Raw genomic sequence first — 15,652 nt, forward strand, 5'->3', positions numbered from 1 at the left:
TTTTTAATTGTTAAAAAAGTTCTATAGCGGTTAAAGACATTGATCCGATATTGCAACAACTCTACTCGATGAGTAAGATTTTTATTCGATATGAAATATTAAATTTCCAATTACTTCGATTCCCGATCGTATCCTCTTAAGTTAAAAACAAAGTGTCGAAATAAATCGATCGAATCGATAGTTGATTATTCGAACGAAGTTAATCCTGATGATTTACTGTTTAGAAATTTGTGTTCAATTCAAACGACGTAATAACACAATAACACGAGAAAATTCCAAACGTGAATAGATGAATCGAATTGATAAGCATTACTCGAATAAACGAGGAAAATTAAAACGAAATTATTCGAACAAATACCGTAAAAAAGTGTAGAAATTTCGTTCAATCCGAACACAATCTGAAATAAAGTAACACGAGAAATCGGATCGAAAACTATTTCTAATTCCAAACGAGAACAGATCGATCGAATTGATAACTATTGCTCGAAACAATAACGAAAATCGTTAGAATCGAAATTAATATCCGACACACGTATTACAATCTAAAACAACACAAGCACGAGGGAAACCGGCTACACAACCACCGGAATAGATCGATCCGATTGATACGCGTAATTTCGAATTAACGAAATTAATCGAACATAATTGAAGAAACGTTTCGTCCGACATAACCTAAAAATAATAACACGAGAAATCGAACCGAGAACCGTTTCCAGTTCCAAACGAGGATAGATCGAACGAATTGATTATTCGAATCAGAACTTGGAAATTATTCGAGCAAACAGAAGACGAGAACAACTCGTATGTAAAAGAAAAGAAAAGAAAAGAAAAGAAAAATAATAATAAAATCCCTCCAACTAGGCTAGTTTCCGTAAACGAACGAAACCAAGACGCGCATGCGCGTGCACTTTACTCCTGGCGGCAATTAAGAATCTCTAAAGCCGCCTTTTTGATCGCGATTCGCCGACCTCCTTCTTCCCCCTCCCCCCCCCCCCGTGTATCGCGCGATCTCCACGCGGCGCGTTGGTTGAACATCGCGATATTTCGATATTCTTCGTCCGTGGAAACCACGTTTTTCGGGGGGTTAAATCGTTTCCTCCACGCCTCGAAGGAATTTTCGTGTCACCGACCTGTGCGATCGTTCGTTCCCCGCCTCTCTCGATCGAACCAACGCCATCAGAGTTAATTGGCTTCCAGGAACGGCCGCCAAGGGGTGGCGGGAGGCGATATATTATACCCGGTTGGAAAAAATATTTCAATTGGCGTGGCGGGCAGAATGTGAAAGCGGCTCGTTCGTTCCATCGGGAGGAAAAATTCCAGCGCGGGCTTGTCGTTCTTAAATTTCAATTACGATTAGAATTCGCTCTTGTGTGCTCGTGCAAATTCTTCGGTTCGAAAAAGTCTTGGATTTCTATTTTCCAACGACGGTTAATAACAATAATAATAATAAACGCGATGAGAATAATTTCGATAATAAAATAAATCTCGACGCGAATGAAAGATCGAACCGTTTTGCAACAATTGTTGTACGACTGGTTCGAGAATCGAGTTACGGTAATCGATGATCGATGAGAAAAAGTTGTGTGCTACGAACGAAATGTATTTATACGAAGAACGCACGCGTCGTATCGTTTCTTTAACGATATCGCGTTTAGATTTCGCGTCCATCCGCAACGTGCGAGTGAATATTATTTTTTTTCCAACGCTCACTTTTCGACTCTTCGTTCCACGCAAGCGTATCTATATCCGTAATCTATCCTCGATCGCAATGGAAAGTTTCGACAAATAATCGGATTAGAAATTTCTAAAAAAGAAAAAAAAAAAAAAAAAAAGAAACGATGGAACCAAGAAAGGAGGAACAATTTTTTTTTTTTCTAACAGAGATTTCTTCGCGAATTAGCAACACGTACGACTATACGTTATAGAAATTACTTGGTTTCTGATTAAAGAAAAGAAATACCGAACATGTCAACTCGCGTATATACACGTAACGAATATCGCGATTTCGTTATTATTTCTTTTCTTTTTTTTTTTTTTTTTTCATAACTCATCCTCGATCCATATTCATGGAGGAAAGAGGAGGAATGAGCGAGAGAATAAAACAACGAAATTACCGACGATGTATGTTGTTGATATATATATATATATAAATATGGCCGTGGTTGGATAAGGATCGCTCGTATTTAGCAACAAAATCGGCGTGCAATGCGAAAAGTTTTTCACGACTGCCGTAGCATATAATGAAGTATAGTTACTTCCTGACATCAAACTAATTCGCCGCCATTACGGTGATTTATATTATATGAAATTGCCCGGCCAAGCTCGCTCTTACGCCAAGCGCGATTCAATTCGCTATCACGCATTCACCAAACCATGAACGCACGAACGTTCGATAATGACGTGAATCTGCAGCTTTGACCAGCGAGAAAGAACACCGGCCGCCGCGAATTTATTTCAGTTTTCGTTGAAACGGAATCAGGCCTCTCCTCCCCCTCTTATCTGGGTTCGTTCCGATTTTTTTTTTTTTTTTTAATAAATACTCGATCAATCCTTTCTGGAACGGAACACAACGAGTTTCAAATAATACTGGTTTAATTTTGTTTCGTTCCCTATTCACGTAATAATAATAATAAAAAGAACTCGTTTTTATCGTAAAGAAATTGTCGTAGCGAATCGAAAACGAAAGAGGTTATGGTCGTTATTATTGGTTATCGTTATGCTGGTTATCGCCGCTATTCTTTTTTTTAATAAAAAAATGAAAAGAAAATTAGAAAGGAAAGGAAACGAATTGATACGGGAGTGTAATTACCGCGTAAATGAAAGCTATATAAATTATGAAAATTATTGCGAATAATTACGGTGCAGGAAAGCTCAAATTATAAATATGAGAACCGTTAATTACGATAAATATAAAATTATATTTACAAACTCGGTGTGTGTGTGTGTATATATACCTTGTTTAACCAACACAACAGTGGCGCGACTCGTTGTTTTTTTTTTTTGTTCTCCTCTTTTAAAATATATTTATTTCGTTTCGAATTTCGTTCCACTTTTTCGCGAAAAGGAAAAAGAAACACGAAGCGATCGAAGAAAATGATAATTCTTCTCTCTCTCTCTCTCTCTCTTTCTTCTTTTCTTCCACAGTCGGGGAGGAGTCGATCCTCGTCTCCGTACACGAAACGTAGGCCGCGAGAAACGGAAGTTCGGGCGACGTCTCGCCAGGAGTCTTTGGACAATGCCACGACGAAGGGAAGTAATTCGCGGAGGACTTAGCCCGTGGCGGCGCGTTCGGCCTGTGTGTACGCGCGTACGAGGCCATTGTCTTGACAACTTAGCGGTTATTTTACACGCTGTTAGCTCGGTAAGCTAGCCACGAGTTTACCGCTGTTTCTATGCTAATCAGCCACTACCCAAGACGGACGGAGCCGAGGTGCTCGAGTTTAATGCGGAAACTCTTGGGCCAAACTTCGCCCAAAGGGAATAGTTGGCGCGATGCGTGCACAACTTCTCCCGAACACTCGTGGTCTCGTTCCCGTGTTAATTTTGGATTTTTGGAAAGGGTGAGACGAAACCGGATGACAAAGGCCGAGCAATTCCTTTCCTTTCTTTCTTTTTCACCAGAATCTAAAATAATATTTGAAAAGAGAAAAAAAAAAAATTCCACTCGACGATCGGTCTCTCGTTTTTCCACGCTTTCCGACTTTCCTTCAACTCGTGCCTGGCATGGTGCCTTAAATGCGAAGGATTTACACGAGGATTATTCATCTTGTTGTTAACGAGTAAAAAGGAAAATTTGTTTCTTCGGACAAAGTGGAATGAAATTTCGAGACGAAATGGATTTATATACGATTATTTACTGTTATTAATTTTTTTTTAAAGAGAGAACAGGTTTTTCTCCTGTAACGACGCATGGATCGCATGTATAAACACACAGGGCACGTATTGCCCGAGCGGTGCTCGTTTTACACCGGTGTTACAGGTAGATAAGTACGAGCAAGTTTCCTATATTAGTTTAGTTGGTCGGGATTAGCTGGCTCACCCTTGCGAGCGGCATACCTATAAGGTTGCCGCGTTCCACCCGCCACAAAGGCAACTTTAATTGCCACAATAATATATGCGCGGGGGAGAGCATTTGCATCTGTACCGTGTGCTCGTAATTGTATATCCCTTCCGTTTAATTTCCACTTTTACGCCAACCCTTGACGCGCGCACCACGAATAATGATAATAATAATAATAATAATAATAATAATAATATTTCCCCTGCGATTTTCTTTCTTTCTTTCTTGTTCACGAAAAAACTAGTCGAAGTATTTCGGTCGAAACGTGTCCATTTATTATATATCGTGGCTCGAAACATTCGGTTTCTTTTTATTTCATCATCGATAAATCCTCACAAGCACAACAAACTTGGACAAATGTTTTCGATTCGAAAATAACAGCGCAACGAGATCGCGCTTCCTGGTGCAGATCGCGCCCAACTCTTTTTCCTTTTTCCCCTCGACGGGGGAATAATGGCGGAATCCCTGGCGGATTCCGAACAACCGACAATTTGCATGCGTTGCGAGGCCGCTTTTTAAGCGAGGTTACACGAGCATTACACGGCGATGCTCGGGGTCGTCGATGCCGCGAATCGGCGGCAAACCAACTACTCCCTTCGAGATCGCGTGCGAGTAGCACATGCGTGAAAAGAAATTCCATCCCTGCTTCTAACCTCACTTCTCTCTCTCTCTCTCTCTCTCTCCTTACTCGCAAATAATTCGAATAATCGTCACTTTTACCCATCGATTCGTAGCCAAATCCAAGCCGTTGTTCGAATTCCTTTCGAGAGAGAAAAAAGAATACACGAAATTCGAGGGGGAAGGTGAAAAAAGGCCGGATCGACGAGACGCGACGAATAATAATCTTGGTCGAGGAGGAGGAGGAGGAGGAGGAGGAGAGTACGCCGTTGTTCCCTCCTTTTGTTTCGAAAATTTCCCGAACGATGGATGCCCCCTCCTCGTGGAAGTGCGCTGCCGCCACCGGACGTGCGTGTCCCGCGGGATCAATGGATTTCGCGGCCGTGGAACAAAAGGCGGAATGGAGGGACGAAAGGAGAAGGGGAGAGGGGGAGAGAGAGAGAGAAACAGGAATAGATTCGTAGATAAAGCGCGCCTGGCTTGTCGTTGTTGCTCTCCTCTCTCTCTCTCTCTCTCTGCTCGTGCACCCGTGAAAAATAACGAAAATTTAGGGCCCCGATTAAGAGCCCGTTATACAGTTTTTATCAGCATGAGAAAGATCTAATAGCCTCCACCCCCCTCCTTGTCGAGCGTTGCAGCCCCCCCTCGATGTGTCATAGCGGCCGCTCGTTCGAGCCTCTTCGAATATGGCGGACGTGTATATATATATATATACATATATATATAAAACCATTGGTTTATGGGGGAGAAGTATTGTTGGTATTGTAGGTATTGTTGCAAGTTCGATGACACGATGGATGGAAAAATTTCGTCGTCGACTCCTCGTCCGCAAGAAAATTCTTCCTTCGATTTTTTACTTTCGGACGAACGAATGATTTTCGTTGATAAATGAATAAAGGAGGGATAAATTCTTCTCATAATCAGACCTCGAATCTTCGAGAGTGGTATATCTTTGTCTTTTTCGAACGCGATCATTACGCCGTCGTGATTCACACTTTATTATTAAGATTTTTCGTCGCAACGGTATAAAGTTAGGCAGAATTCGATATCTTTGAGAGTATCGATACAACGAATAACAATTATCCGTTATTAATTGCATCGAAAGCATCATTTTTTCGTTTCTAACGTTATCACATCGATTTACAAAACGAAAAAATACACGAGGATAAAAAAAAAAAATTCTCGAAATCACAAAGAAACACGTTGCGATAATCGGCCTGTCCATCTATAAAATGCGAAAATATAGCACGAAACGTAACAGGCGGAACACAGGCGGTATAACTAACGAGAGCAAGAGAGAGAGAGAGAGAGAGAGAGAAAGTCCTCGACCCCTTGGGCAACACCTGCAGGAAATCACAACCCCCGAATGCAAATATTATCTTAATTGCTATAGAAAAGTACCGACATTACGAGGAAACGCTTTTCTCTCTCTCTTTCTTTCCTTCTTTTCAGCTTTGCGGTCGCGCAACAATCGACCCCGTCGAGATTAACTCTGAACAGGGGGAAGGAGAGGAGAGGAGGAGGCCGCCGCGCACCTTTCGAAAAGCAACCCCTAAACGAAACAACGCCCCCACGAATCCCAGAAACGATGACTCGGTGGAAACGAGAAACGTTCGACATATAATAAATTAATCCTTCGTGGGAAAAAGTTCCAGATTTCGAATAAATTAATAATAATAATAATAATAACGGTGTTGGATTAAATCGAGTGACAAGTTTGAAAAAGAAAAAAAAGATCGAGGTCCTTCGAAATTATCGATCGATATTTTATTATTTATTCTTCTCTTCCCCCCCCAAAAAAAACGATTTTGGCGGAAAAAGTTTTGGCGTTCGAAAAACCGGCGAGGTGAAAATTTTACGTACCAATCATCTCCATCACCGGTTTCCTTCGTGTTCTTCCTTCGTCCGAGAGCAAGAAATGGAGATAGGAGTGCAGCAGAGTGGGTGGAGAGACGCAAAGTGGCTCTTACATTGGTTTCAAGGTTATCTAGCTCGCTATCAATGCAAATTGCCGGTAATGGAGGCTCTTAGACGAAATCGGATACGTTACGGGAATAAAGGAGCTCGCGTTTGTCGGTTCTCTTTAATCGTCTCACCTCGCGCACGATTGTGTCGTCCAAGGAAAATCTCGAGGTGTTATCGAACGTGCGTTCGCGTGTGGAGAGCCTTTAATTGAAAGAAAAAAAAAAAAAAGAAAAAATAAAGGAGAATAAAGGAGAGGAGAAAAAGTGAGTTTCTTTTTATCTCTCTCTCTCTCTCTCTCTCTCTCTCTCTCTCTCTCTCTCTGTTCGCTTATCACGATGCGACCGATGATTTATCAAGTTCGGCGATTATGACACGCGAACTCGTTTCAACATTCGCGATGACGAATCGTGGTATTTGGCAACAACACAAGCTCTTTGGGCAATTTCCGCCGCGATGCGTATCCTGTCGATACTCCGAGTATCTCTCTTTGCCTGCCTTTAATCAATTTCTCATGCATATACCATGGAAACGTGGGCTCGGCGCACAATGAGCGAGTGAAGAAATCCGTTTATTCGATCGAGATCCTCGAGAATCGTTGCGGGTGTTAATCGATAACATTTGTTCGAGAGCGAAACTTGGAACGTATTTCTCTTCGTTCGATCGATTTTTAAATTTTAAAAAAAATTGGAAAATCGAGATCGATCCCCTTCTCGAATTTTCTCCCGACCCGATCATCTCGAATCGAATCCCCCACAATTTTCGAACGATTTACTTCGAGCGACGCTAATTCGTTCGTTCGTGCAAGGAATCTAACTTTTATCGGACTGTCGATAAATCGCAAATCATATTTCCAACAACCGGCGCGTCGTAAATTTTAAACGAATCGCTTCCGTTCCGTTCCAAAAATTGATCGAGCAAACCGCCGTGTATTTGCACTGAAATCGCAACGCCGTGATCGATAACGCGTCGTTAACCGTAAATGTAGCAATTTTTGCACGCGATAAACTCGCGGGTTTCGAATTGGAAAATGGAACGTTATACTAAAAAAAAGAAAAAAAAACGGCTCCCGTTGAAAATCATCGAGCAACCGAACCGTTCGTGGCGATCCCCATCGGTAAAGACACGTAAACGTTCATGCGCTTGCACGCAATTTGCATAACGGCGAAACACGGACTTATATAGCTTCACCTTCGATTAACCCACCGTTTAACTCTCTAACCGTCCTCCTCCTCCTACTCAACGCCGCTATCCAAATTGCACGTCATCGATCTTAACGAGCGATTACCGTAACAAACCGTACACGCTTCGTACGAGAAACGCTTAAGAAAGAAAGAAAGAAAGAAAGAAGGACGCGATCTTTCGAAGGAAAAGTAATTTTTGAGAGAAGAAACTCGAGAGAGAGAGAGAGAGAGAGAGACCGATACTCGCAAAAAAAGAGGAACAAAAAAGGGAAGGACGCGAGAAATTCGAGTAGATTCGAGATAAGATAAAACGATGGAAAGTAAAAAAGGAAGAGAGGAGCGAATCGAAGGGCGAATCGAAGAGAGAAGAACGCACCGCGATGCGCATGCGACTTATGGAAGTTTAGCCGTTAACTTAACCGGCGTTTACCTTAATCTAAGATCTCGGCTCTGGCCTGCCGCGTGCACCGCTCGCTCGGTATAATGTATGGCCGTATGAATATGCATCGGACACGGTACGACCACCACCACCGCGAAACGCGTACGCGCGCGCCACGTATATTTACCTACGCGACTCGTTCGCCAACAGAGGCCCCCGTCCCTTTCCTCACGCTCCGTTTCCACGACTCGGTTTACAGCGGTGTGCGCGCCACGTTGATCGTGGCCGAGAAGAGAAGAAGGAGAGGAGAAAGAGGCGAGCGAGATCATCCCGCGCTCGAGGTCGGGACACACGATTCGTTTCGAACGGTAAACGGTGGTAACGGCGTGTGTATCGACGGCAGGGGATCCAAGTTGGATCGGATAAAGTCGCGTTGATTGATCGCGTGGTTGCGGTGCGATTGTGGTCGCGATCGCGATTAATTCGCAGACACGCTCGCTTCTCGGTTTAACTCGCAACTCGTCTCTCTCTCTCTCTCTCTCTCGTGCAAATCTCACGAACCTCTTGAAATTGAATTCCTCGAATCCAATGTTTTTTTTTTTTTTTTTTTTTTTTTTTTTCACCCATCTTCGTAATTGGCGATCGAAAAAATTTTAATAAATCCTCCTCATTCTATCTCGATCGCACTTAATTGCTCGAGATCGATTTCAGCAATTGATATATCGACGATGTGTACGTATATGTACGTGCACATGTACGTTTTATCTTATCAACGGTAACACGTATATTTTTTAAATTCTAACGCGAAGAAAATCCAGCGTCTCTAAACACGACGTTTTCCCTCGTCCCTTTCATAACTCACAACCGGGGAGACGGGATTTGATTTTTTTTGCGGGCGGAACACCGCTTCGGCTCGAGGGGGAAGGTGCGCGCGTAGGAAGAGCGTGCAGGTTGCACAGCACGCGCGAGAAACGCTGTTAACCGCGCGTGGGAGTAATTTGTGAGCTCGCGAGTACGTTTCGTTGCGTGGAGGCCGATACCGGAGGAAGCAAGTGGAAGGTGGATCCTTATCTCGACCGAATTTTACGACCGTTTTAAAGGATCGTTAATTTCGGACCGTTTATCGCCCGACCGCCGCGCGCCTTTCTCTCTTTCTCCCTGTTCGATCGTCGCTGCGATTGTCCATCGACAATGCAACGCCCCTCCTCGATCTCGATCCGTTAATAGAACGACGATAATTATCGAGATCGGCCAATCGAGTCTATCTTTCTTTCTCTCTCGATGCGATGCAATGTCTCTCAACAGCCATTAATTGAACATTGACGATTGTTGAAATCGGTGAATCTATTTCCATCTTTCCACTTCGACCATTAATTGAACATTGACGAGTCTATTTCCTTATCGTTTCTCCTCGCAACGCGATGCAACGTTATTAATTGATTGAGATCGATCAATCGAGTCTATTTTCCGTCTTTTCTCCTCGATCGTCGCTGGGATGCGATACCTTCAACAGCTTCTCCTTAATCTTGATCCCTCGATCAAGAACGTTTGACAATTACGAGAATGATCATTACGTACTTTTCTCGATGATTTTAGACTTTTAGAAGAACGGTCGAGAAGGTATCGAAGAAGAGGCGCGCAGCCGGGCGTGAAGAAGCGCGGTCAGGTTGTTGAATTTTTTAAAGCCTCGAGAGCGAATTAACATGGATACGCCATGTATCGCGTTAACAGGCTGGCTAGACAAGTGTACCCACGTGTCGGTTTATTAAATATACATGAGAGTCTCGCCGCCCGTGGTGTGGAAGACCAAGTGAAAAGTTAAAAGCGTTAAAACTGTTTTCATCAACTTGCAATTAACCCTCCCGTGAATATCCCCCCCCCTCCCCTCCCCTTCCTTACTACCTTCTCGAAAGATTAAAAAAAAATCTCGATCGAATTTAAGAAAAGAGAAAGAATCTTCTTTCTCGAAATAAAACTCTAACCTAATAACCCAACTTTTCTCAAGATTCGTTTCCAAGAGAAGCGGTGGTCGTTTCAGGGACGAGAAAGAAACGTTTAAACGAAAAAAAAATTAGAAATCGGTCGTGAAAGGATTGCTTCACTCATCGGACCGGATGAAAATCCTTAGAAGCAGCCACGCTTCCGGCAATATCGCGTCTTTCGTCCCGAACGCTCGAAACGCTTCCACGCCACGTTTTCCAATTCTTTCCCATTCCACCAATTCTTTAATCGTACAATTTAACAAAAAAATAAACTCTCCTGAAATCGACGCATTGCGATCGATCAATTACAAGAAATTGCACCGAGAAAACAACTAGAACTCTCGTAATTTTTCCTTTCCTCGATTCATCATCATGGAAAAATCATCGTTGTCAAAAGTCATCGTTCGCCTACGGCCTTGCTCTAAACTCAAAGCCGGCGTTTCATTCACCCTCGACCCCTCGTGACCAATTCTCATGTTCCTTTAATGAGGCGACGAGCGCGCGTTTCCAGGCCGCCGCTGCGAGGAGGAGGGGGGTGTTGCACATCCGCAAAAGGGCAGCCGTAGGTGCAAACCCTAAAGGGTTAAGGAAAAGCTAAGCGTCTCTCTCTCTCTCTCCTTTCTTGCCGCCGGTGGCCGTGGTTTAAATCGTGTCACGGTTTGATAGTCTCATTACAGGCTCCGTTAACCTGTTTTTTCTTCCTTTCTTCCTTTCTTTTTTTCCCCCCCAACACCGTTCGCCTTTCTCGTGTTCGTGTACAACCGAACGCGTACGAATGTGGGGGGAGAGCGAGGGAGGGAGGGAGGGAGGAGGTGGAAAAAGTGGAAGAAGGAAAAAAAGGAGGGGTGGGGTGGAGGGGGAGACGTTGATATAACGTTTCGTTATTCTTTCCTACGGCGTGTAATAATCGTCGCTTAATGGTACACGTCACGCAGCGTAGTTGTTAGCGCGAATAGCTGAGCACTTAACGACGGGAGCATTTCCTAGCCGCGATTCGGCCTCGTAATTTGTTCGATAAAGGAGGGGTGGGGGGGGGGCCCTTCGAGTTTGTTCGAAGCTCGAACAATTTTTTTTTCGCGCGCGATTATTTTTTTTTTTTTGCCTTTCACCGTTATTTAAACGTTTTACATATTGGATATATAATATAACCACGTTACGTTTGATCGAGGAAAACGAACGATTAAAGGGGGAGATTCTGTTGGAAGATAATTTTCCTTACGAATAGAATTGGTAGAAGAATTTCATCTATTAAATACGTACGATCGTAACGTATCGATTAATTTGACCGATTTTATATATATATTTAACTCTCCTCCTAGTCTCGAGCACACGATGGAGTACGCGTAATCGCGTTGTCGCACAGCACGCCATATGGGGGAGGGTGAGTCTCGTTCACGTATAAATACGCATCCGCCTATCGGCTTCCACCGCCCCTAATTAAATGATGCCACCCTAATTTCTATAATTCTTCCATTTCGATTCGCCGCGGTGTGTCTAATCCGATTTCGTGCGACGATACGAGCGAGCGAGCGCCGTTATAATTATTCCTCCACGCTTGCGCTGCATTGTTTCCGAGCGTGAACCGTATTTTCACGTCTATTCGAAACGCTCGAATAGATTCCAGAAAGAGCATCCACACACGCGCGGCTCGTAAATTGAAGCGAACAGAGTTGGCAGCAGACAACCGCGAGACCCCGAGGCGAGAGAGGGAGAGGGGAAGAAGGAGAGAGAAGCTTTGAAACACACCTTCGAACCAGATGGTCGTTAGATCCGATTCACTGATCAAACCGCCGATGGTGAAATTTTTGGGAAAGTTGTTTTCCTTCCTTCCTTCCTCCTTTTTTTCCTCTCCATCTCGCACTTTTGCTGGAACGTTTCGCCTGCTGGATCTTTTCAAAATTCATCATAATCGAAATCTTCGACACAGATGAAGAACAATTGATTAATCGAAATTCGAATTCGAGTCAAGGATAAGAAAAACTGCCGATCTAAATAATAATTCTTAATCGTGTTAAATCTACCCTACGTTATTATCTTTGCACCACGAATCGATCGATCGATCGATCGAATGCCCGACAACAACAATAATCGTTTCGAAAGCGATCCAGAATCGGCGTAAGCCCCTCCCTCTCCAATCGTTGAAATCGGCCTTAAAACGTCCAACTTGGGGAGGGAAAGGAGGAGAACGAGGAAAAAACGTTCGAACTTGAGAAATCGTCTGTCTCGAACGAGTAGTGGTGGTGGTGGTAGTAGTAGTAGAATCATCCCGACCGATACAACGACCACCACCACCCTTCGATGCCTCTTCAACCCCCTTCCAGGTGGTCACGTCTCTCCTCTCCGGCTCCCTCGATCTCGAACGAGGAGGAGAGAGAGAGAGAGAGAGAGAGATCTCCTCGTGGAAGCGCGCCTCGTCGTTTCAACTCTCTCTCTCTCCTCTCCCTCCCCTCCCCTTCGATTCGACCCCCCTCGGCCTCCCTCCCCTCCCCTCGTTCCAAGCGCAGCTCGCCTCGGCTCCTCCCCGCCCCGCGCTATAATGAAAGATATTAACTACAATTTTATATCGAATTACCGGTGAAACACATTTCAAATTAGTTGGGCGTAGCCGCGCCACGTAGCGGAGGCGCCGAGGCCCCCGCGGCCCCGATTGGCCGCCTCGTTAGCGCCGCTCCCCCCGATTGGCCGGGCAGTGGCCGCGGTGGGGAGCGCAGGGGGCGTGCCGGAGTGGCGATATGGCCGCCCAACGGAGGCGAGCAACGGAGGCGGCTCGCGTCCGTTTCAGTGCGAGCAGATCAGTCGAGGCGACCCGATGCACCACGCCTGCCTCTCGACCCGGCCTTCGAACACGACGCCGCTGCTTTTCTCCGACGAGAGACTCTCGATCGATCGTTTCGTCTCGAGCCGCGCGGCTTCGACTCCTCTCGGGTGGTCTCCGATTTTTCCAACACGCACGCCCGCGAGTTCGCGTCTCTTTTCTTTCGAAAGAGAGGGGGAGAGAGAATTGACAATTGAAGAAAGATCGTACAGTGGATCCATTGTTGGAAAGATTGGAGGAGGGAGGGAAGGATGTCCACCCTTCGATTGGGCCCAAGTTAGCGAAGATAACGACGATCCAAGTATCGAAGTGTGACCAACGGAAGAGGACAACAGTTGCACGAGTTCGGTGAGAGAGAAGGGAAGAGAAGAGAGATATATCGGTACATATATAACCGGTTCGGTGTGGCTGGCTGTCCGTTAATCGCGGTGCGACACCAGTGATTAACCTCGGTCGGATGATCGAGTGTGCGTCTCGTCCAAGATCCCGCCGTCGTCTTCGGAATCCCGTCCTCTTCGCGAAAATTTCCATCAAGAGGAAGAAGGGGATCGCCTTCGGAACCCGGGTATATATATCTACAACAGGCCCCGATTTACAACGATTAGTGGAGGAGAAGAGTGGTTGACGTAGCAGACGTACTCCTCCTCCGACGGTTGTGCTGTGTTGTACGCGTGTACGTAACGGATCGTTATTGCGCACTGTCACGTGAAAAAGGACACGAAAGGAGAGGAGAGGCGGGAGTTTCCTCCTTGCGAAAGGAGCAATAATAATTGATAATTAAACGAGGAGGAGAGAGAGAGGAGGGGCGAGAGAGGGGGGGGGAGGGGAAAGCAGAGCGGAAATGGCCGACGAACTGGCTGTTACGCGCGGCAATTATGTTAAGTGGCCAATTAGCAATTAACCAAGGAGGCGAGCGAAGCGCCCCTTAATTACCGGAGAACAGGAGGACGACGAGGACGAGGACGAGGACGACGACGAAGAAGAAGAAGAAGAAGAAGAAGAAGAAGAAGGAAGAGGAAGAGGAAGGTGGAGGAGGCGCGTCGATCTTCGAAACATCGCGTCGAAATCCACTCCTTTCGAGAGATAGGCGAGTTCTTTTCTTCCCGCGTCGAGGTGTTATAAATCGTTTAGCGAGCGAGGAATGTCGGTGGTGAAGGACGGACACTGGAGGAAACGCGAAGAAAAGTGTGGTTGGAAGGAGGAGGAGGTGGAGGAGGAGGTGGAGGAGGAGAAGTAAAGTGAAGTGAAGCACAGGTGGAAGAGGTCGAATCGAATCGAAGTTTCGGACAGTTTTGCTCGAGCGAGGCTACGCCCGTCGGCAAGATTCTGTCTCCCAGGTATCGGGCGAGTCCTGGGGTGGCGACAGAGGCACCCGCGGGTGCCCGTAGCCCGAAGGAACCACCTACGTGCATGACCGTGATGACCGTCCACCACCACCAGAACCACCACGTGGCGGCACGTAGCGGCGTCACCGTGGCGAGCGGCAACAACGGCCTCAACCTGACCAGGATGTCCGGCCTCGAGGCCCACAGGCTGGAGAACATGGTGGAGAGGAACGGGGTGAGCGTGGAACGGCTGTCGAACGGGCTCGACGCCAGGAACAACAATCACAACAACGGGCTGGAGCGAGGGGACCACCACCACCACCACCACCACGCGTCCTCGACCACCATGCCCCAGAGGTCTAGATTCATGATCACCGACATCCTCGGCGGCGCGTCCAGCAAGATGCACCACCAGGCCACCCTCCAGAACCCCCAAGAGCCACCGGCCAGCCCCCCGTCCACGCCCAGGGACCTCAGCGTCAGGCACCAGTCCAGGACATCGTTGAACAACAGCAACCTCGACGAGGACAGCGACGCCAGCCACCACGATGCCGCTTCCGTCACTTCCAACGGTAAGCGGTTACAATCCTTCGCTTCTTCGAATCGAGTCGAGGAACTCGTCGTCGATTAATTAATCGTCTCGTTGGTTAATTGACCGATCGCTGCTATTACCGCTATTGCTGTTAGAGGTAGAAGGGACACGTAGGGGGATGCTAGGAGGGGGGATGGGAGGGGGGGGCGAGAGAGAGAGAGAGAGAAAGAGGTCGAAGGAGGAATTGAAATTAATTTCGCCACTCGATGGTTGCTCGTTCATCCACGCACGCACGCTCGCGTGGTGGTGGACTTTCACGAAGGTGTCAAGGACATTTATGGGGGCGGATGTTAGAGAAAGAGAGAGATCGTGTCGAGCGAAACGATACGAAATGGGAATCAGACAAAAGGGTCTTTCTTCCCCCTCCTCGTCGAGCCGTGCCTCTCTGCCCCGACATCGTTTAGGGATTTTAATGGTCCGAAATTGGTCTTCGGCTCTCGAACGCTTTAATTATGTTACCCTCATTTGTTCCATTCAACTCTCCGCTGTGAATCGTGTCTTCCTCCTGGGAGGGAACACCGACGAGTGCCAAGTGAATTTGAGCGGTTTTCTCCACGCGCTTTTATATAAATAAAAGAGATCGACAAAATTTTACTCGTCGCAATTACGAATCCCAACGCTTTCCTCCCATTCATCATTTCTATCGCGAGTTTAACCTCGGCCTCTCTCTCCTCTCCTTTAATTGGCCGATGCTTCACGGCTATTGACCCTTTAAGGACGGCCAGCGTAATAACA

At 46.1% G+C, this 15,652-nt stretch overlaps 1 protein-coding gene and 1 long non-coding RNA gene across 2 annotated transcripts in view; one reads left to right on the top strand and one right to left on the bottom strand.

Moving 5' to 3' along the window:
- LOC147657487 (uncharacterized) overlaps positions 1–15,652 on the bottom strand; it is a 97,632-nt gene that overhangs the window by 30,864 nt on the left and 51,116 nt on the right. The window lies entirely within an intron of this gene.
- LOC100867221 (homeobox protein BarH2) overlaps positions 12,958–15,652 on the top strand; it is a 28,733-nt gene continuing 26,038 nt past the window's right edge. The window contains exon 1 of the mRNA XM_031920110.2: positions 12,958–14,897. Within this exon, the coding sequence (XP_031775970.1) occupies positions 14,411–14,897 (487 nt within the window). The 5' untranslated portion in view covers positions 12,958–14,410. The remainder of the gene's footprint in view (positions 14,898–15,652) is intronic.

Source organism: Apis florea, unplaced genomic scaffold (genome assembly GCF_048593485.1).
Source record: "Apis florea isolate Af1SG1 unplaced genomic scaffold, ASM4859348v1 contig_3158_pilon, whole genome shotgun sequence".
Classification (NCBI taxonomy): Eukaryota; Metazoa; Arthropoda; class Insecta; order Hymenoptera; family Apidae; genus Apis; species Apis florea.